Source organism: Lepidochelys kempii, chromosome 2 (genome assembly GCF_965140265.1).
Source record: "Lepidochelys kempii isolate rLepKem1 chromosome 2, rLepKem1.hap2, whole genome shotgun sequence".
Taxonomy (NCBI): Eukaryota; Metazoa; Chordata; order Testudines; family Cheloniidae; genus Lepidochelys; species Lepidochelys kempii.
The window spans coordinates 225747781-225772115 of NC_133257.1; the positions used below are offsets into that span (position 1 = coordinate 225747781).

Consider the following 24335-nt stretch of genomic DNA (forward strand, 5'->3'; position numbering starts at 1 on the left):
TGACTCATCAGTTTACCCATAAACAAATCTAGTGTTCTCCCTTGAACCACTGTTGTTTCCCTACAAAAACCCCTACCCATGCTCAAGTGTTCTGATGCCTGGATCCACTGGGACTTCATCTTCTCCTGAGCTCAGCCTATCTCCAGCACTCAGAGCTACCACCATCACCTGGGAACTCCAACCAGTTCAAGCTTCATGCAGTGGTGAGACCCCAACTCTCTCTCTCTCTCTCTGTTTTCTTTTCTGTCTCAGGTATAACTTTTTAACCCTGACGTGTTTGATCAGGTATAGTTTTCTCTATATAACTTTTGTAAACTTTAATAATGTAATTGTTATGTTTGTTTAGGCTCTCCTTGTGTGGTTATCACTATTATTCAATAAATAACTTTTATGGTTAAGCTGGTTGCTTCCCTCTCTCTCTCTGAACTTTGCTCTTTGCTCTTCCCCATTTACTCTGCAGCAACGCTCCTCTCACCTAAGCTGTAATGCCCAAACATATTATGGGGTTTGCTCAAGTGGGTTGCTACCAGAAATGTGAAAGTGGGGATAGGGACGTGCTGAACCTTTGACATACGAGGGTGGCAGCTTGGAAGTGCTGCTCGACCCAGATTACGGAGTCCAGGGGCATATAAGGGTGGCAGCTTGGCAGTGCTGCTTGGCCCAGCCTATTGAGCCCAGGGACATCTAAGGGGTCAGCTTGAGAGTGGTGACTGACCCGGCCCACTCAGACTTGCTGTGTGTGTGTGTGTGAGTGTGTGTGCGCGTTCATCTGATTCTGGGGCTGGAGGAACCTAGGTCCTGCAGGGTAGCTCCATTGGGAGGGGACTTGCAGAAGGGAGAAGTAGAGCTCCATATGAAAACACAAGTGACACAAGCAGTACATTGACAGAATTACAGGACCCTCCCACACAAGAGTAACCCTAATAAATGAGCATACCCCAAAGTAACGGGAAAATCTGGTAACAGGACTCTAACTTTGGGGATATCTCAGTCTCTCTGGGCCCCTGTTCCTTGGTCAGCCATCTATTTAAACTCAGAACTTTTTGGGGCAGGGACTCTCTCTCACTGTGTGTTTGCTCTGTGCCTAGCACAAAGTGGCCCAATCTCACTACTGTAATATAAATAATGGTAATATTGATCTCTCACTCAGCATGCAGGCTGGTTGTGAGAACACTTTGGAAAACACAGGTGCAAGATAACAGCATGATTTTAAGAAGAGCTGTGCTGCTGTGGAAGACTTTGTGTACTTGCTGGATGGTGAAAGGGCCCCCTTCCCACAATAGATGTCACTAAGCAGGAAAACCATCTCCGGGTTATTGATAGTACAAATAAAAGCTTGATCCTGCTTATGGGATCACACACTCCCTGCTGCAAATTTCCACTGATTTGCATTAAAAACTCTCAGCATTCTGCATCAGTATGCTGACAAAGTGGTCCTCCTTTGTGGATCATTTTGAATTTAAACAAGTAAGGTAAGAAGTCCTTATTGGAATTCATTAAGTAGGATACTGCAGATTTCTTTGGTCTGAAATTTTCCTATAAAATTCAAAGCTCTTTGAGAGAACTTTTGGTCTTGCCACAGGATTTTGCAAATGTATTAAACCACAGTCCTATACAGCACTTAACAGCAGACTAAACCTGAAAATTTGTCTTGATGGACATTTCTGCTCTGACTCTAGTGCTACCGAAACCATATTTTAAATATTTTTAGCTGCATATATTTCTGATAACACAGGGAGATCCAGGATTTAAGAATCCTATTTCCTTTTCCAGAATATGCTGCAGGAGTTGGCATCTATGTACTACTGTGATTGACATATTAGATAAAACAGACAGATCCCACTAGAACCATGCCCTGCCCCAAGCAGATGAGCATCCTTGGTGAAATCTTAGCCGCACTGAAGACAATGGGAGTTTTGCAATTTAATTCAGTGGGGACCAGGTTTTCACCTTGGATATTTTTCTTCAAGCCTCAGCTCCTGGAAGCAAGTGATCAGATGAAAATCTCAACTTTCATTTAAAAAAAAAGTTTCTATCCCTCATGGTTGCAGAATAAAGCTTGAAAATGTGACCTGAGTTGCACCCTAGAGGCTCAAAAATATGGCAAATAAAAAGAACCCCCAAATTATTACCTGTTAAAAATCTCATGATGTTTAAGTCAACCTTCATGATATTTTGGGGCCTAACTCATGATTTTGGGGTGCTTGGGGCTGGCAATACTGGGGCACTCTCATGAAGTACAACCACTAATAGAGAAAACAGTTTTAAGGCTATGATACAATATGACTAAAGGAGGCAATTCAAAAGGAAAATTGAAGTGACAGACTCTTAATTCATATCATCACGAGAGAGAAGTTTTCATGCTGATTGCCCTCGCTTTTGTCAGCTCAGGCCATGACCTCAACAATAGTTCAAGTCTGATTCTAGGTATCCAAACAAAAGCAAGCACTGGATTTGCAAGAATATTTTAAGGATGCATTTGTCTGTTCTCAATTTTTTTTTCCATTTAAAAAGTCTACAGTCGGATTAAGGATTCACATATCTAATCTGAAAATTTAGAAATTTTCTTTATTTTTATTTCAAACCTGCTCACAAACAACAGCAACCATTATAAAAGAAACACAGCTGGCATCTTTATTGGTTTATTCATTGAAGGATTTAGCTGGACAAACATCACAAAGATGGAGACTGATTTCACTGAATTTATGATCAAATATTCTCCAGTACTGGAACTCTGAAAGATGAATTATTATGAAATGTGAATAATTTAAAGGAAAGTTATTTAGCACTGTTTGTAAATCAAGTCCTGTGGGAGTAAACACAGCTGAGGTACTAGCAGACAGTGGATACGTTGTACTATTTATAACTGTTTATAATAATGCAGCAGACCTTTCTGTCAATTAACATTTCTCTTCACTTATTGATAATGCCATTTATGTATCAATGGTTTCATTGGCAACTCATTAGATAGATATTCCACTAAAGCATTTTATTCTAAATTTAAATTAGGATTTATTGTGATCAGAGAACAACTTAACTAACCTAGTAACTCCTTTCAAAATTAGACAATTTTTTCCCCTACAAAGACTTAATTTTTAAAATAATTTTATGGGCTTTCCATTAAGAGCCAACATGAAGTCTATTGTTAAGACCAATACCAGGAGGGATATAATAATTTTAAGACAGAATTTATGCCTTAGGATATGGAATTGACTCAGTGCCTGAAAGAAAAAGGTCAGTTCCCTTTGGAATCACTTGCCTCTCTGCCCTCCAGCGATAACAGGTGCACCAATGCTACACTGAGTCTCTTTATTCACAGCGTATTGCTGAAGATACGTAATCTATCCTCTCCAGTTTTAAGGCAGTGGCAAGAATAATTACCTTATGTCTGCCCATTTTGACAACCAGGTCAAGTGGACGCTGAACATACACACCTGGGTTTAGAGCAACTAATCTACCCACAGGCAACATCTCTTCTAAGCTTTCAAATTATATCTTGGCACTTTCTAAGAATGATTTGTCTGAAGGCTTCATTTAATCTATTTAGCAAAACTGTTCATCTAATACACATTGTCATAAAAATAAAGGGAAGGGTAACCACCTTTCTGTATACAGTGCTATAAAATACCTCCTGGCCAGAGGCAAAACCCTATCACCTGTAAAGGGTTAAGAAGCTAAGATAACCTCGCTGGCACCTCACAAAATGACCAATGAGGGGACAAGATACTTTCAAATCTGGGGCCAGGGGGAGGGGAACAAAGGGTTTGTTTGTCTGTGTGATGCTTTTGCCAGGAACAGATCAGGAATGCAGCCTTACAACGCCTGTTAAATTAGTAAGTAATCTAGCTAGAAATGCGTTAGATTTCCTTTTGTTTAATGGTAAAATAAGCTGTGATGGATGGTATGTATATTCCTGTTTTTGTGTCTTTTTGTAACTTAAGGTTTGGCCCAGAGGGATTCTCTGTGTTTTGAATCTGATTACCCTGTAAGGTATTTACCATCCTGATTTTACAGAAGTGATTCTTTTACCTTTTCTTTAATTAAAATTCTTCTTTTAAGAACCTGATTGCTTTTTCATTGTTCTTAAGATCCAAGGGTTTGGGTCTGTGTTCACCTAGGCAAATTGGTGAGGATTCTTATCAAGCCTTCCCCAGGAAAGGGGGTGTAGGGCTTGGGGGGATATTTTGGGGGAAGACATCTCCAAGTGGGCTCTTTCCCTGTTCTTTGTTTAAAATGCTTGGTGGTGGCAGCATATGGCTCAAGGACAAGGCAAAGTTTGTACCTTGGGGAAGTTTTAACCTAAGCTGGTAAGAATAAGCTTAGGGGGTTTCTCATGCAGGTCCCCACATCTGTACCCTAGAGTTCAGAGTGGGGAAGGAACCTTGACACATGTGTTTCAAAGTTTGAAATAGATCATAGTTTTTACATTAATTATGTAGAATGCCATTTGTTAACATATAACTAATTTTAAAGAACTGCATGAGAAAATAAGAACTCTGTTTCCTTGCTTTAAGTGGCATAAATTTATTGCCATAAGTCCTATGCCACAGCACTCAGAGACCTAGGAAGTTGGGGCTTGAAGGAGCAATAGCCAGAAATGTGGAGGCAGAAGAAGAAAGATACATTTAGTTTTTTCTTTTTTGGCATGAATTGCAAAAGATTCTTGGAATATGATCACGAGAGGTCCTGGAATATAGAGGTTAAATGAGGAAAAAGTGGCAGTTTAAGGGTCATTTCATTTTATGAAAACTGGCAGTCAAAAGAAGACTGAAGAACCCTGATCAAACTACCATAAAGATCAGTTATAAATATTTGTCAAAGGCCAAGATGTGCTTTGATTTGGCCTAGCACCATGAAGCCTTTGATTGTTATGGTGCACGACACCACCTCCAAAAGCTAGCGATTGCCCAAAAATCTTTGGCTGACATAACTGCAGAATCGTGAGGCTTTTCAGACTGACCTCATGCTAGTTACAGAGGTGGTAATACTTATCTGCAAGGTTGTTTATTAGCTGACTACACTGACACTACTCCCTTCCAAGTTGATGTCCACTGGTGAGGTGATAAGTAAAGATGAGAAACAAAGAAACATGGGAGCTGAAGAGAAGTATTCTAGGATATACTATGATGGGCAAAATAGAAAATATAAATCCCATCCCAATGACATCAATAGGGGCTGCTGGATGCTCAGCACTTCTGAAAATCAGCCTACCCTTTTTCAGGTGGCTAATTTTTGGTAGTCATTTTTGAAAATCTTGGCCTTGTTGTCCACAAAAATGAAATCAGACTCACAATATGACAGGTTTCTAAACCACAGCACAGCCTGTGCTTCTAAGGGGACATGAATTGCTCAGACAAGTGCATCTAAATATGGCTCAAAGAGACAGAATGTTGTAACAAAGTCATGATCTAGAAAGGAGAGATTTTAGCCAGTGCAGAAGCCATCCTGGATTTTGCCTTTAAAAGAGAGGAATTAATTAAGACTGTGAGAATAGAGTAACAGGAAAGTTTGGTGCTAGTGACAATGAACTACTGGAATTCAAAAGAGGAAACAATTTCTTAGACTACAAAAATACTCAAGTCACACCATCCCAAAAGCATCATTTTGGGAAATCAGTATAACATCACCTTATCAGGGGAAGCGTAGAAGAAGGTAGGAACAACTGATGTAGTTTTAAAAGAGACATATTAACATATTTGAAAAGTTAACATATTTGAAAAGTAAAGAAAAGTAGAGTCAATCAAAAAGTAATGAATAACATTATTAAAGAACATGTTTTGGAAAATTCACAATTGAAAACACTGAATAAATATAAACCAACATATCTGTGTGACATTCACATCAAGGCCTCAAGGAATTACTTAATGAATTCACCAGACTAATGCAAAGTACTTTTCAAAAGTCATGAAGGACGTGATCATAACAGGATTTTGGTAGAAAAGCAAATTCAGAGCCAATTATTTTTTTAAAAAAAAAGTCAGGGCAATCTTGGCAATTTTTAGCTGGCAATTCTAATTTCAAACCTTAGTAAAATAAATGGAATCAACATTAAGAGGGAAAAAAATTGTAAGTGGATAATAAGAAAAAAATGATAAGCAATACATAAATGACCAACAAAAAAGCAAAACACATTAGACAATTTCATCACTTTTTAAAATGGACTTAAATATTAGTGGATCAGCACAATGCAGTAGACGTAATATATCTGGACTTTTAAACATTTGATTCAGTGTCTCACAAAACCTTGCTCTAAAGACAAATTCACATGATCTTGGATATAAGCACTGTCACATGGACTGAAAACTGGCTGACAGGCCATAAACAAAGGATAATGATAATTGGCCATGTACAGAGTTGGAGGGGACGGATCCAGCTGTGTGCCACAGGGATTAGTGTTAGCCCCAGTTTTATTTAACATCTTTATTAACGATCTGGACTAAGGGATAACAGCACATTAATTCAGTTCACAGATACTAAATTAGGAGGTGTTGCAAACACCAATGAAGACAGAATTAATACAAAGGGATTTATAAAAATATTTATGGGCAGAAAAAAAATATATCAGAAGGATTCAGGATGGAAAACTGCAGACAAATACATCTATGGGTAAATAATCCCAATCCCAGATATTCAGTGGAACAGAGATACTAGGAAAGTACTAATACCCACAGAGTCTTGTCCAATAAGAGAGTGTGAACTGGATATAAGCATGCAAGGCTATAAGGCAGGTGAAAAAAAGCCAGAATAGTTTTGTATTGTACTTGCAGAGGTATCATAGATGGGACAGGTAGAAGATAGTATTGATAAAATTGCATCTAAGTTATCAGTACTAGAAATTAGTTTTTAAAAAGTGGAGAAATACTTATGGTTAAATGATGACTAAGGGGGTATACCATAGTGGTTTTAATTATCTAAAGTGTGTGAACATTGTAAGGGGAAGGAATAGTTAAAGATAGTGTAAGGGGGTAAAACTAGGAATAATAAGATATAACAGAGCAAAGTGAAATTGTGGTTGAATATCAGGATATATATATTCTAAGAGACCTCACTGTCAGATTGTGGAATAATCTCGCATAAGAAATGATAAATGTCTCATCACTTGAGACATTTAGAATTAGAATGGAGGAAGCCCTCAAAATAAACTGCAAGCTTTGGCACAAGGGATAGATTATAGAATCTAAGTAGGTCTTATCAGTCACTTATTTCTATATAATTCATAACACCACCATCACTAAGTATTATACACTGCTTTCCAACTGTAGATCTCTGATGCTGCTGAGTTGGGCTGTGGACGTAATGGGTCCAATTCTCATTTGCACTCAGGCCCCTTTACACTGGCAGAATGATGTAAAAGGACCCTGACATGGGCGCCTTTTACACTGTCAGAGCAATGTAAACTAAATAGCCCGTTAGGGAATATGTTTTTCTAAAGACCATTTTGAATTGTAAACTGTTAACTACTCAAATCTGAAAATCCCATATATTCAATATTTGGCTTTTGAATCTTTTTCTGGTCTTGCTTCTTCAGAAGGTTTTCACTGACTAACGGTTTAAAAATGTGAGAATCTGGCCCTTGAGTCCTATCCTTAAACTTTGCCAGATATAAATATGGAAGGCATCAGCCCCTACTATTATAGAAGATCTTGTTTGAAGGAGAAATTTCCAGCAGTTGACCTGTGTTGTGAGGCTAAGGTGCCATATACTAAATTCTATCACGTTGGCGAATTAGTTACATTAATTTTAACATGCTAGGGAAGAACAGATGTGCAGGGAACTATCTAAATTCTTACTCATCGCCATAATGTGTAAGCACTTTACAGATCCTTCTTTGAAATATACACAGAGACAATTAGCTTTCTCTCCTCATTACCCTGTAAGGGTTTACTGTTGTGAGAAAGCTATTGTAATCTGAAACAGTGAGTTTTACATTGTTTTCTGTAAAAGAACATGTGCAGACATACCTGAAGTGAACAGTGCAGGACCAAAGATAAAACACAGTTCAGGTCCCTCCATACTTAAAAACCAAACCAGGTTTTAAATGAGTTGAGGACCCCCAGTAGAGTAACATGTGCAGTGCAGGTGGAATTTAATATTGGATGGAACTAAAACCAATGTGAGTTGGCTGCCAGACTGCCTTAGACTCTTGAAAACCCCAGCCGAGGAACTGCAGGGCTTAGAGTAATGCCCATCTTGCATTTTAAGTACCATGTGTATGATTCCATAAGTACCATGTTCTCTATCTCTGTAATTGGACACCTTAACCAAAGTACTCATTCACTGTTACTTCTTTGTTTCTCCAAAAGGCTCTCAAAAGTAAAATAGGTCTATTGTTACATCTAGCTTAAGAGCTTCAGGGATCAGATTTGTCACATAATAAGCCTGTTGGGTTTATCTTCTCTGCCCTTTGAATAGTCCAATAACGTTGATATTCTTGGCTCGGGTATGATTTTCCATTGGTTCTAATCAATATTTTTTAAAAGTTATTACATATTGCTTTATTCTGAGCAGCTGTTTTCCAGCTAAACTGGTTAGGTAGAGAGATATCAAGCTGTGTCAGTCATTGCTCTACCTTTTCTACTCTGGCTTTAAGATTTGTCTCTCTTGTGGTTGGAGTAACTAATATGTGATTGATTACCATCACTCTCAGTATATTATCTGTAATGTTTTCTCTGTTCTTGCCTCTGTTTTCTGTAGAAGAGCCTGTCTCACACCTGGGGGTACTGTAAACGTTTGTAAGCAGAATGCCATTCTTAGTGGCCTGTCCTCACTTAAATTAATTGACTGTCGTTATTAGGGGTCTACTTAAATCACTGAGAAATCACACAGTTTTCATGGGTTGGTCACAGCATAAATAGCAAATTTTGTGGATGTGTTCAGGCAGTATATATACAACAAGTATTGTACTGGACTATAGTTACCTTTGTAGTCGCCTTGGGTAAGGGAGTATGCTAAGTAAATAAATACAAATGAAGTATAATATTAAAGCCCCTAATCACTGTATTTTTGGATGTAATCCTTTTAAAAGACATTGTATACAGCTCATGTATACAAACAAGAAAAGGGGTTGCATTATCCTTAGTCCTGCCGTCTGAAAAAGAAAAGTGGAGGGTGAGTAATCTTCTCCTGAACCATACGCAATCTCAGGCTTTGTGCGCCTGCCACGCACAGACTACGAGGAAGTGGTTGGGATGTTACCTTGAGGCTTGGGAAACATGGGATCAATTCCCTGCTCTTGGCACAGACTTCCTGTGTGACTTGATAACTCAGCTTAATCTCTCTTTGCCTCATTTCCTCATTGATAAAATGGGAATAGCATCCCTTCCCTACCTCACAGGGATGTTGTCAGGCTAACTACATTAAAGACAGTGAGGGGCTCAGATAGTATCGTAATGGGGGGCATATAAATATTTATGCTTGATAGACTCGAGTGCATCTGTCTGTGCTTGCAAACCGCTGGGGTGAGGAGAAAAGGAGTAAGTATGGGACACGTGGTCCTATTCTTCCCTGACATTGACCAGCAAAAGCAGGAGCACTCACTGCAGCTTGTGAACATAGACATTTATGTGGTTGCACAAGCTGTAGATCAAGAGCAGAGCATGATTTTCTATCAGTTTAAAGTAGGTTTAATATATTTTTAAAAATATCGCTAAGTATTTTAAATAAACCTCCTCTTATACATGCTTTAGGAGCTGCTCTAACCCAAACAGTGGTTCCATAGTGTCAGACCCAAGAGGCTTTCAAAAATATTTCCCAGTTAGGCCCCAATCCTGCAAAGACTTGCAATCCTAGAATTTAAGGTCCGAAGAGACCACCAGATCGTCGAGTCTGACCTCCTGTATATCAAAGGCCACCCAAACACTACCCCCATTAATTTTAAACAACATGAATAGTTCAATTGAAATTAAAGGGACTACTTACCCTACTTAAAGTTAAGCACATGTGTAAATCTTTGCAGGATCAGGGCCTTAGACATCCTTTGACACTGATCCTCCAGAGCCATTAAGAGGTCCACAGTAACTAACTGTTAACAGTATCAAAACAAATCTGTCTACCCAAACTACTCTAAAAAAAACCCAACAGTATAACCTTATTTTCGTCCGCTCAGTTTTTAAACACTAGGAGGGTCTAATTCTCATTCTGACTAGCCTGGCTAGTCATGAATGAAAAAAATACTGAAAAAAAGAAATCAGAATTACGTAAAAAATGCTCTCTTTGATTAGAAAACATGTTCTTCAAAATGTATTAATAAATAAAAGCATACTTTCCAGGCTGAGTCACTCTATGAGGTTTTTTAATGTTAATTTTACAGCTGAATTATAAACCCCTGTGAATATGTCGTCTACAGTGGAAATATTGATACATCCTTCACTACAGCAGTACTATCCAGCAACACACTAATACTGCACACTAATAAAGATTTACACTAGAAAAAGAGAAAATGCTTTACACTTTTCAAATATAAATGATACATAATTTTGAGAACAAAATATTTCCTATCATATCAGAGCCTGAGATATGAAGCACTGAATTCTACTGAAAGCATTGTCATTGCTTTCAATCCCCTCATTTATGCTGAAAATTTGTAAATCCTTTATTCATGGAACATAGAAAACGTGTACATATTTTTGAAGAGCTTCCTTATAAATGAGGAAGCTCTGGTTTCATTTGCAGCAGATTGTGATGGAATCATGTTCTGTGTCAATTCTCAGACCACAGTTTTATTTTAAACAAACAATAGATTTTGTAACAAACAAAACCAACACACAATAAGCTTGGAGAAAATACGTGGCTCACAGTGTCATGTTTTCAATTCAAATGCAATTATTATTGTTATTTTTACCATGACAGGGTCCAGAGGCCCAAGTATTGATCAGGGGCCCCATTGTGTGAGGTACTATTAAAACAGGTAGGAAGACAGAGTCCTGTCCCAAACAACGTGCGAGCAAGTTTGTTTTATATATACCCATCCATTCATCCCAGAGAGGGGCTACTACTCTGGGAGTACAACAGTGCTACTGCTGCCTATCTGATATATAGCTACCAACAGTCCCAATTGAGACAGCAGTTACCTGGGAAAGCCTAGGTTTGCCCCAGCCAAACCTGAACTCTTGACAGCAGTGGATGTGATCTTTCTGTGGGCTAAATCATGGCATTACCTCAAACCCCAAGCAAGGGGTGGCACATGTTGTCTTGCATACTGGGGGGTAGGAGAGGGAAGGAGACACAAAATCATAGAAATGTAGGAGTGGAAGGGACCGTGGTAGGTCATCTAGTCCAATCCCCTGCATTGAGGCAGGACTAAGGATTATTTACCATTCCTGGCAGGTGTTTGTCTAACCTGTTCTTAAAAACCTCCAATGAGGGAGATTTCACAACCTCCCTAGGTAATTTGTTCCAGTGCTTTGCCACCCTGACAGTTAGGAACATGACCACACTGGGTCAGACCAAAGGTTCATCTAGCCCAGTATCCTGTCTTTCGACAGCAGCCAATGTCAGGTGCCCCAGAGGGAATGAACAGAACAGGCAATCACTAAGTAATCCATCCCCTGCTACCCACTCCCAGCCTCTGGCAAACTGCAGCTGGGGACACCATCCCTGCCCATCTTGGCTAATAGCCATTGATGGACCTATCCTCCATTCATTTTTCTAATTCTTTTTTGAACCCTGTTATAGTCTTGGCCTTCACAACATCCTCTGGCAAAAATTCCAAGGTTGGCTGTGCATTGTGTGAAGAAACACTTCCTTTTGTTTGTTTTAAACCTGCTGCCCATTCATTTCGTCAGGTGACCCCTAGTTCTTGTATTATGAGAAGGAGTAAATAACGCTTCCTTATTTACTTTCTCTACACCACTCATGATTTTATAGACCTTAATCATATCCCCCCTTAGTCGTCTCTTTTTCAGACTGAAAGGTCCCAGTCTTATTAATCTCCCCTGTATTAATATGCCTAGTAAGGAATCTATTTGTCAAAACCATTTCCAGAATCTTTTTTACTGTCTGTATTGTTGTAGACATACTCATTGACAGGTATTTTGAAATAAATTACCAAAATAATTAAAACAGGCGTGATTACATTGTGTTATTTTGACAAAATATGCAGAATTTTAAAATAGTGTAGCAACATTTTTAATTTTTTGGTGCAGAACTCCCTCCCAAGTAAAATATGATTCAAAAAGCCACAGCAGTATTTCTGTTATAGAAATGTACATAGCACACTCAAATGACAAAGATGAAGTCAAATTTTAATCTTTCCATTTGATTCCACACAACATTATTTGGGTTAAATGATGTCAAATAGTATCTGAGTTGAAGCTGGGGCTTCATTTGAACATTGGTAACGTGAAGCAAGTTCAGAACTGATAAATGCAGGAGTGGGTGATTCTGTGTTGCTAAGAATGACAAAGAAGCAAAAGGCATTGTAAATTAGCTATGGTAACTTCAGCATGAGCTAGACCATATGGACAGAAAGTCAAAGAATGCAGAGTAAATTTAAAAAAAAAAACTTACTTATTCCATGCTTGTCTAAGGTTTTTAGAGCTGTACTGTGTAAAGCGTTCTGTAACAAAAAGAAAGACATTTGATTATCTTGTTTAATTATATTAAAAATATGTAAAAACATTTTAACTAATGGCGGTTATCATTCCTCCCATATGCCAAATCTGGAAAAAAGAACAAAGTGAGAAGAAGGGAAAAATAACTTTAAATAATGGACATATTCTGTGACTGATTCTCATCTACACAAAAGCCACTTTACATGCACTTTAAAGCCATGTTATATTGCCAGAGCGTTACAGAGAGGTTTTAAGTGTAAATAAGAATCAGACCCTATTTTTCATCATCATAAATAACATTCTCTGTTACCTTGCTGTCATGACTCCACATTTCCCATGTAAAAACATTTTAATAGTAAGTGAAGTGAGCCCAGCTTTATGTTAAAGTTGGGGGCAGCTGAGAGCTATGCTGGTCATATGAAAGTCCTCATGCTAAAAGATCCATAAACATAACCAAAACTCCATAATTATAGTGACTGCATGTTTCTTTACCCACACACACAAACTAAGTTCTAGCTGTAAATATTGCCCTGACTAGTGCAGGGACAAGGAGCAGATCTATTGTCCTATGGTTCCTCTGCAGAAGGATATCTTCTGGCTAGGGCAGGATTTTAGGAAGAACATTGGGGCTAGGCACTGTGTTGCTCCTCTGAACAGGAGCAAAATGTGTCCCAGTTAACAATAGACATGCTAGATAAATACCTTCAAATCACAAACTGTAAAAATGGGATGCTGTAATAGGCCAACGTTCCTACTGCTGTGTCATGTTAAGTAGTTTGGATAGATCTCCCCAACATTATGCGTTCAATGAGATGCTACCTAGATTTCTGCTAAAACTTTAAAGACCCTTTTAAAAGGGGGCTTTACTTTCTGTGAGTGGTACACATAGCACAGGACCATGAAGTTACAGCAATTTTTTGTACTGAATGGATCACACCATCATAAACAAAATGAAAGTGACCTTTGGTTTTCAAGAGCAACTTAAAATTAGTTGAATTGTTCTTTATTTGTACAGGTAACCTTGTCACGTAACTACTGGCAACTCGGAAAACAACGTACATGGTTACAGACAACACAATAGGAAAATCCTACTGTCAATGGCAATATTTTTCTTTAAAGTTGCAGCAAAATGGATGACCAGAATGAGTGGCATGTAATCAATAAAAACAGTTGGGTGGAATTAAAATGCAGCTCACCTCAGCAAAGTAACTTGGTAAAAATGGAACCATAGGATTTCAGACTTTTTTCCAGCATAATTAAAGAAGTGAAACACTCCTAGTTTAGATGCAGTTATACCAGCATAAATGTGCCTTACGCTGAAATAGCTTATTCTGGTTTAGGAACCAAAATAAGCTATACCAGTATAATGTACCTTTATACCAGCATAAAACTGTGTCTACTCTCAAGATTTTACTGTCATAGCTACCTTGGCCAAAAAAAAAAAAAAAAAAAAAATCACGCTTTTTAAGGCCATGTTATAGAAGACCAACACAAGGATTAGAAAGTCAAGATGGCTTCTTCTACTTTGTGCATCACCAACAATAAAGATTCTGCAACTGAGTCATAGTTAATAATTCTGTAGATGAAGCATGAGCTAGAGCAGCACCTCGCTGACTGTACTACTACAGTAGTACAGGAGTAAAATCTAGGAAAAATGTATCTTAGTCAGCAAAGAAAGGAGACTTCTAAATATTCAAGAAGCAGATCTGTTGAGCAAGGCACCCTTTTTACAGTTTCTCCACAAACTAGAAGAACTCTTAAGCTGGATCCATAAGAACCATTCATCTGTCTGTATCTATGTTATTTTGATGTATTATTTTAATATTTTATTTTGAAAATTGGAAAAAACTCAACTCTGAGACAACCTGTGCAAGATAAAATGTGATAGGATATGAATACTCTAGTAATAAAAAAGTATGTTTCTCAAAAAAGTTACCTTACAAAATAGAATTTGTTGACTGGCGAACTATTATGAAACTCATAAAAGAGCGAAAACTTTTGTTGTGATGATTCCCTGATAAAACATACCATAAAATTACTGGTTTCAGAGTAGCAGCCGTGTTAGTCTGTATTCGCAAAAAGAAAAGGAGGACTTGTGGCACCTTAGAGACTAACAGTTAGTCTCTAAGGTGCCACAAGTCCTCCTTTTCTTTTTGCGAATACAGACTAACACGGCTGCTACTCTGAAACCTGTCATCATGCAAGGCACTGAATTTAGCCGTATGGAGTGGAAACATTTGTTAGTCTCTAAAGTTCCACAAGTACTCCTTTTCTTTTTTCATAAAATTACTGATGATATACATGAGTGGTAATAATATGAAACACTACAATGCTGAATGTTTTTATGCTCCTCTATTCTAATAAAAAGCTTCGTAAACTACCAAGAACTTCAGTAATTACAGAACCTTCCCATTCCAATTATGGTTAAATTAAAGAAAATTCATAGCACATTATCTAAGGCACTCACTAGCTTGTAGCGTAACAGAGAAGAGCAATTAATTTAAACCTGCAGGGTGATTTTTCACCTATTTTTATCCTGCTCTGACACTGCAGTGGAGGCACACCAGCAGGGGTTAAGGAAAGAAAGAAGAATAGTAGAGAAGGGAGAAATGGGTGAGTACATAATTGCACCAAGTAGCAAGTTACAAGTTTCCACTTCAGTTCTCTGTGCATACACTGTGATTAAATAAATAAATTAATACTCTTCTGAGGCATACAGAATAACACCACAGAAAATTCTGAATTCCTCCTTTTATGTAAATCTTCATTACATACTGTATTGTATGTACTAAAACTAATGTAACTATAACATTACAAAGAAATAAAAAGAATGCTAGACCTTTCAGTGAAGCACACTATGCAAGTACCCAGAACCATTATTACATGCCAGATAACGGAGGTGTGAAGACAGTAGTGGGAGACAGTGTCCGTAATCTGATATAAATAAAGTCATAACAGGTGTAAAAACCCAGGAATTCATTATACATTATGCATTAAGTGAAGAGATATAATCTCAGCAATGGGAATGTGATGACAAATTAATAGAGAAATGAGCATTATAATTTGTCTTAAACCAAGCCCATCACTTAATGTCTCAACCACTGTTGTTTTGGGATGAGATCTTGGCTCCACTGAAGTTAATGGTAATTTTTCCATTTAGCTTGATGGAGACACCAGTGGAGAACCCAAACTGGGTAACATGTAGCCTTCTAGTGAGTATGGAAAAGGGAGAAAGGGTGACAAAACAGGAAAGCACTCAAAAAAATAGAAAAATATAAGCTGGGTGGAAGGGGTCAGTGCCGGGAGGGAGGGAAGGAGACAGACAATGGTCAGAAAAAAATGAAAGAAAAATGGAGATTTAACAACAACATGCTCCCGCATGGCACCTGGGAGGCTGACAAGGTACCCATCCATCATGTGAGGGGGGTTCCAACACAAGAGGTTGTGAACAGAGCTTGTCAGAACATTGTAATAAAATTACTCCAAAATATGCTGTTTTGTAAAAGCTGGAAAGTTTAGCAGAGATGTATCTTTTTCAATGACATTTCCATCACAAAGACAGAGACACTGATCTGGCATGTAGGAGATCCAGGCAAAAGTCCCTGCTCTGATTCAGACTGAGCTGTGATGAAGAACTCTGCTCTGAATGAAGAATGGAAAAAAAAAAAAAGGCAAAACCTTTAAAATTGCTGTGAAATGGGATTGTTGCCCTCTGGTCAGTTCTAGCTGTGAACAACTGCAATGACTGTTCCCATGCTGGTGGACTCAAGCACTTGGGGATGTGTGCTACGTCAAAACCGTGGATTTGGGATAGTTTGGCTTGTAACACTAATCAAGTGTAAATTCCATGTAAACAAGTCGTATTAAATAATACTGAAGCCTGTGCAAAGCTGTGAACATTTTGGACACCCCACCCCAAATCTTTTTTGAGCTCTTACACAGGTTTATGCAAACTGAACCATGGTAATGAGTACAGTATGAATGACTAGATTGATTAGATTAGACCGACAGGTAGCACAGCGCAGGCTTCCCTGGTACAGAATACAGATGCATATTTTATTGATCCTGCCCTTAAGGGATACTGCTACATCTTTGTGCACTAGGATTCAATACTTGGTTTTACTTACTTAGTATGAGCACACAACTGATACTGGGTAACAAAACAATTTAAAAAATCTTCATGCCCTGTAACCAAAAGAATTCAAGTCAATAACACAACCCATCATCAGAACTCCACAATGGCAACATTGTACTATGTGTCCAGTAATCCCACTCCACACTACCAAAAAAAAAAAAAATTGTAGGAATCATTAAACCTTTCAGCAAAATTGCACATCATAAAGTTAACAAAAGTGTTACCCTTAAACTAAGGAGGAAACATATTGTCACTTAACCATCCTCTTACAATTAATTCTGCATCTTTAGAAGACCAAAAAATTTAAGGTGGGACTTTCAAAATGGCCTATGGAAGCTAGGTGCAAAAATCCAAATGATGATTAGGCACCTAACTCCCTTAAGCTGCTTTGAAAATCCTGGCCTTAATGTCTAAAAGACCTATCTTGGTTGCACTACAAAACTATAAACCATTGTTATACCAATGAAATGTGAAAGAAATTGATAAATCTTGCCCTGATGTTGTTAGGAAGGAGAAGTATAACCAAAATGAATATCCTACTGAAATTCATGCTTCCTTTATATACAGCCTCCTGCTCTGTTCTAAACCTCTCCTAAAAGAAATCCTGTCTGCACCACATTTATCTGGCAAAACAATCCCTGTAGGAAGAAGGGAGAAATACTAACTCTCGTCTTTGAAAAAGAAGGATTTTCAAACTCTGTTACTATGCAGCATGATTATGTTTCCGCTTCCTCTAATTGATATTGAAAATCCCCCAGAGTGGATCAGCCTATTAACACTCTCCCTTCCAGTCCAAGAAGCCCTACATATTACTTTATAAAATCTCTAGGTAAACAAGGAAAGATATTAAACACAGAAAGATATTTGTAAACTCTTAGATATGCCTACTCTAACCAGAGCCTCATACTAATGTTCACCTCAGCCAGCTTCAAAGAGTAGCTCCAGAAAGGTAGTTTATCTTTCCAATATTTTCTCAAATCCATAAAATCTATAACCCCTGTATCCCCACATAAAAAGAGACCTTTTTAGGTTAAGCCAACTTTTACTTGGTTAATAAACTAAAAAAAAATATATTAATGATGAATCTGCACTATTAAACAAACATGCCTGCCAATACTATTTATCTAAAGCACTGGGTGAAATTTAAATTCCCACAACATTCCAGATATAAATTCCTTTCCTTCAGAAGCTTCCATTGACTCAGTGCCATCAGTCACCAAATTCATAATGTCAAACCAGTTATTCTCAACTTTTTCCATGCTATTGCCATACTGAAAATCAACAGAAGGACAACAATGAAGTTTACATCACTTCAGTAGGACAACAATTTCACCCTATGCCAGTACATTACAATATATAAAAGCGTTGGTGTCCCCTTTTCAGAAGTTTAACAACTACCCTCACCACCTAGCCATAAAGAAAGAGAGAAAGGTTGCCATCTCCCCAGCCCGGGATGAGTACCTGTACTTTAGACCATACATTATTTCAGAACAGCTCCACATAAAAATCCATCCACGTAAAAACGGATGATATTTACTTCCTCAGTAAATCACTTTGAGATCTAAAGGTGCAAAGCGTATGAAGTAGGTATTATCTCTTAACTCTGTCTTGTGAGAACCAAATGATTCTGGGGCTAAACACCACCTCCCCTCCTTCCATCACAAAATCCACACATTTTTTAGGTTAGCTCAACTTTTTCTAGGTTAATAATTTAATGAATATATAAAATATAAAACAAACATCTCATCCCGACAAAATAACAATTTTAGTCAAGAATCTACGTAGGAATGTTGGAGATATAACTTTCCTTTCTGTATTTATTTGGAGATTGTTCAAAAATAAATGTCTAATGGTGATAGCATGTGAATTGTACAAGGCAAGGGTTCTCAACCTGTGGACCAGGAGGTCACAATTTCCCTTTTCTTGCCGTATTGCTAAATGGACGGGAATCCCAGTTAGAAATGGGAGAAAGATCATCATGGGGTGGGGAGGGAAGCCCCCGTATATAAAAGGTTGAAAACTCCTGGTAATGGAAAAATGAATCAGGATGAAACTGAAAATGAATTGACATGAGCAAGCACTTGAAGAAGAACCTGATTTATTGAGGAATGGTATAAGCAAATAGCTCATTGTTACACTATGGAGGAGAAGGGCTATGATGACGGAAAATATAAATTTGCCACCTGTTATGAGAGAGTCAGAATTTATGGGAGAAACCAAACCTCACTAGCCAAAACCCACCTACATGCTACTTCTCTCATAGAACTATAAGACGGACAGGACTAGGCACTACTGTGAACAAATCATACTGAAGCAGCGAAGAGAAGAGAGGTGAACAGAGGGAGTTTGCCTGGGAACAGTCCGAGAGAAGCTACAGTGAGTGCTGCAATACCCCGGGACTGGGCTGTTTTCTGAGCTGAATATCTGAGTGTTTAATCTGCTGTGACCCTTTGTTTGACTGTTAGTTGCAGGGATTGTTTGACCCCGTATTTGTTTGAAAAGTGTGACTGTTTGACAACATGTGGTTGTTCGTTTGAAAAGTGTGAATTGGGAGTGCTTTGTTCCATGTGGGCCTTGAGTGGTTGATTGGATGGAAGGCTTTGAGCCAGGGCAACTGCTTCAAGCTAGCAGCCTTATAAAAAAGCAGCCAGTTGCGAATTCATTGAGTGCCGATCAGAGGAGAGGCAAACAGAGGGAGTCTGCCTGGGAGTTCACCTGGGGGCGGAGGGGGAGGGGCTTCCCACAGAGTTTTTGCCTTTCAGGCTTCTGTGAGCAGTAAATACAACATCTGAAGAAGGTCTTAGAAGGAAGACAATAGGGAAAGTGAGTGATCAGCTGTTGTGACCTGCACAGGATGTGCCATGTTTGTCTTTTTCCCAGAGGACAGAAGCAACTTCGTCTGTATGAAGTGAAAGCTGGTCTCAATATTGGAAGAGAAGGTTAAAGGACTAGTGACCCAAGTACCAACCCTGCGTTGCATCAGAGGAAATGAAGACTTTCTGGACAGAAGTCAGTGTTTGGTACTGCAGGCACGGCATGCTGAAGTGGAGAACTGGGAAGAAAATTGGCAGCATGTTGTGATGTTGCACCCCATAAGGCTTTATGGAAATATGCTTATGAATGTATATATGATATAACTGGAATAGGTTTTATGCTACATGTGCCATTAACATATCTCTGTAAGGTTAAGATGTACTGAATCTATTCCTCCTATTTGTATGCACGTATCATTTCTGTGTTAGAAGTTATGAATATCAGCTGTGTACTTGCTTGATTTCTAAGTAGCCTTAGTAAAGCATTTGGTCAGCTTCTTGAGAAAGGAATGTGCAAGTTAAGTGTCCAATCAAGAAACACTTAACGAACAATGGATCTTGGAAGGCTCCAATCCACATAAGAGGTCTACTTGAGGATGTTCAAGATAGCATGTGAACCATGGCTGCTACCTGCAAGTTCTGAATCATGCTGTTGGGTCGCCCTCAAAGTTATATAAGTATGATAGAATTATAATTATGTAGTAGTAGAAACAAAGATAGACAAAAGAATATATAGGTATTGTAAAAAAGTATGAACATCAGTTCCATGCTGTTGAATTTCACTCTGTAACAAATGCAAGGCTAAGGTGCTAATTATTTCAGGCTGGTACAGGACAAAGAGTCTGTGCCGGAAAGTGATAAGAACTTTGAGTAAACAATGCTGTTCTTTAAAACAACACCCTGATGCTCTTCCCCTGCTGGGGCCCCTTGTCATGCCTATGTAAATCTTGTATCCAAAGAGGGAAAAATAGATAGTGGGATAAAACTTGTTAAATGAATCAAGAGTCACAGATTGTGTTGTTAAGTAAAAGAATCAATGATGAGTGCATGGAATTGAGAGCCTGAAGCAGGGAAATAATTGGTTAGTAAATGGTGCCAGCCTAATCCTAAGAATTTCAACCTTGATATCGATGGGCCGAAGAATATGCAAAGTGGAGATAACTGGATGACCCCCGGAGGGCGAACCGGAATCCACCCAAAACGCATCAAGGAAGAACAAGAAGATAACACCTAGCCATCATGGAGCCGTCATGGATGTACCACCTGCTGATTGAGCTGATTGATGGTCATCTCAATTGTAAATTCAGCATGATGAAGCAACTTCCATAGACTTGTATTAAACCAGAGACCTATAAAAATTGGGTCCAGGAACTGTGTTCTTTGAGTCTGGTTCTACGACCACCCTCCAGGAGCATTGGATGCGCATCTGACGACTCAGCTCCACTCTCATGTCCAGGCCAGTGACTTGGCACAAGCAACATCTAGACTGGTAACTATAACAACCTTAATGTAGAACCTGTGTGTGAATGTCTGTGTGTGTGAATGGATCTATACAGAAATTGCATATAGGAATATTTTGTTGTATTTACAATAAACATGGCAATTTGCCTTGTCTCTCTTACAAGATCCTGTTGGTGTCATTTTTATTAGTGTAACAATGCATGGACATGTGTCTTGCCCATGTGACTCCAAAACTCTATCTTGTCGCTGGGATTCTACACAGAGGGAGGGAAGCGTGTCCACCCACAAGAGAAAGTCTATTTAAACCCCAGGGAGACCCCTCCATTTGGTCTTTAGCTGGCTCAAGAGATAGCCTCTCCATCCCCAAAGGATACTTGAAAGAAACTGGAACAAAGGACAGTAACCACGGGGGTGCTGAACCCACAGTGACTGAGCGCTGGACCCAGACTAGAAGGAGACTGGTATGCAAAAGGAAGTTTACTGGAACACCTCTGAGGGTGAGGTTTTATCTGTATTCAGTTTTCTTACTGTATTAGGCATAGATTTGCATGTTTTATTTTATTTTGCTTGGTAATTCACTTTGTTCTGTCTGTTACTACTTGGAACCACTTAAATCCTACTTTCTGTATTTAATAAAATCACTTTTTACTTATTATTTAACCCAGAGTATGTATTAATACGGGGGAGGGGGGAGAGCGGCAAACAGCTGTGCATCTCTCTCTATCAGTGTTATAGAGGACGAAAAATTTATGAGTTTACCCTGTATAAGCTTTATACAGGGTAAAACGGATTTATTTGGGATTTGAGTATCTGAGTGTTAAAGACAGGAACACTTCTTAAGCTGCTTTCAGTTAAGCTTGCAGTTTGTGGGACGTGGTTCAGACCTGGGTTTATGTTTGTGGCCGGCAAGGGTGTCTGGCCAACTAGGCAGGGCTCTGGAGTCCCAAGATAGCAGGGCAAGCAGGGGCAGAAGTAGTCCTGGCACATCAGTTGGCAGCCCCAAGGCGGTTTCTGTGATCCAACCCGGCACACATGTGACCACCAGAAGACTAAAGAGGCGAACCCATGTACCCCCAATGCACATAGAAGTAAGAAACCGTTTTCAGTCTCTCTGTACAGCTACTAGGGTGGAGAATGGTTTGGAAGAGTCCTCTGAGGGAAGGGACCAGAAGGAGACCCTACTGACCAGAAGGCATGGGATACCTTATCCTAGGGATGGCAGTTCCACGACCACCACTTCCAAGAGGAGGAGATGGGTGATGGTTGTCGGAGATTCCCTCCGAAGGGGGATGGAGTCATCCATCTGCTGTCCAGACTGGGAAACTCGAGAAGCGTGCTACTTGCCTGGAGGAATTCAGGATGTGACGGCGCGTCTGCCAAGACTGATCAAGCCCTCAGACTGCTACCCCTTCCTACTTCTCCATGTGGGCACCAATGATACCTCCAAGAATGACCTTGAAATGGTCACGGCAGACTATGTGGCTCTGGGAAGAAGGATAAAGAAGTTTGAGGTGTAAGTCGTGTTCTCGTCCATCCTCCATGTTGAAGGAAAAGCTCCAGATAGGGATCCTCAAATTGTGGAAGTAAATGTGTGGTTACGCAGGTGGTGTCAGAGAGAAGGCTTTCGATTCTTTGACCATGGGATGTTGTTCCAGGAAGGAGAATTGCTAGGAAGAGATCGGATCCACCTGACAAGGGGAAGAGCATCTTTGCAGGCAGGCTTGCTAACCAAGTGAGAGAGCTTTAAACTATGTTTGCCAGGGGATGGAGGCCTAAGCCCTGAAGTGACTGGGGAGGTGGAAACTGGGAGAAAACATAAGGAGGAGGATGCAACAGGGGGTGCCTCCTGATTCATACTGAGAAAGTAGGGCAATCAGCTAATTATCTTAGGTGCCTGCACATGAATGCAAGAAGCCTGGGAAACAAGCAGGAAGAATTGGAAGACCTGGCACAGTCAAGGAACTATGATGTGATTGCAACAACAGAAACTTGATGGGGCAGTTCACATGACTGGAGCACTGTCATGGTTGGGTATAAACTGTTCAGGAAGGACAGGTACGGGAGGAATGGTGGAAGAGTTGCATTGTATGTCAGAGAGTGGTATGATTGCTCAGAGCACCACTATTAAACTGGAGAAAAGCCTTTTGAGAGTCTTTGGGTTAAGTTTAGAGGCGAGAGCAACAAGGATGATGTCGAGGAGGGCATCAGCTATAGATTACAAGACCAGGAGGATGAGGTAGACAAGGCTTTTTTTGGACAACTAACAGAAGTTTCCAGGTCACAGGCCCTGGTTCTCATGGGGGAGTTCGATCACCCTGACATCTGTTGGGAAAGCAATACAGCAGTGCATAGACAATTCAGGAAGTTTTTGGAGAATGTTGGGGACAACTTCCTGGTGCAAGTCCTGGAGGAACCAACTAGAGGCTGTGCTCCTCTTGACCTGCTGCTCACAAACAGGGAGAAATTGGTAAGGGAAGTAGAAGTGGGTGGCAACATGGGCAGCAGTGCCCATGAGATGGTCAAGTTCAGGATCCTGACAAAAGGCAGAAAGGAGAGCAGCAGAATACAGACCCTGGACTTCAGAAAAGCAGACTTTGACTCCCTCAGGGAACTGATGGGCAGGATCCTTCGGGAGACTAATATGAGGGGGAAAGGAGTCCAGGAATGCTGGCTGTATTTTAAAGAATCCTTAATGAGGGCGCAGGAACAAACCATCCCGATGTACAGAAAGAATAGCAAATATGGTAGGCGACCAGCTTGGCTTAACAGAGAAATCTTCAGTGACCTTAAACACAAAAAGGAAGCCTACAGGAAGTGGAAACTTGGACAGATGACTAGGGAGGAGTATAAAAATATTGCTCGAGCATGCAGGAGTGTAATCAGGAAGGCCAAAGCACAATTGGAGTTGCAGCTAGCAAGGGATGTGAAAGGTAACAAGAAGGGTTTCTACAGGTATGTCAGCAATGAGAAGGTGGTCAGGGAAAGTGTGGGACCCTTATTGAATGGGGGAGGCAACCTAGTGACAGATGTGGAAAAAGCTGAAGTACTCAATGCTTTTTTGCCTTGGTCTTCATAGACAAGGTCAGCTCCCAGACTGCTGCACTGGGCAGCACAGTAAGGGATGGAGGTGAGCAGCCCTCAGTAGTGAAAGAACAGGTTAAGGACTATTTAGAAAAGCTGGACATGCACAAGTCCATGGGGAAGGATGCAATGCACCCGAGGGTGATGAGGGAGTTGGCTGATGTGATTGCAGAGTCATTGGCCATTATCTTTGAAAACTCATGGTGATAGGGAGAGGTCCCAGATGATTGGAAAGGGGCAAATGTAGTGCCCACCTTTAAAAAAGGAAAGAAGGAGAATCCGGGGAACTACAGA

The 24335-nt window shown here is 39.7% G+C and overlaps 1 protein-coding gene across 5 annotated transcripts in view; it reads right to left on the bottom strand.

Annotated features, from left to right (window-relative positions):
• Positions 1-24335, bottom strand: part of CDK14 (cyclin dependent kinase 14) — a 501539-nt gene that overhangs the window by 106181 nt on the left and 371023 nt on the right. For 4 of the 5 annotated variants that reach the window (XM_073334004.1, XM_073334008.1, XM_073334007.1 and 1 more), the window contains one exon: positions 12508-12556. In XM_073334004.1, coding sequence (XP_073190105.1) covers positions 12508-12556 — 49 coding nt within the window. Of the gene's footprint in view, positions 1-12219; positions 12390-12507; positions 12557-24335 lie in introns of those variants that run through there. The other variant, XM_073334009.1, reaches the window with a different exon arrangement.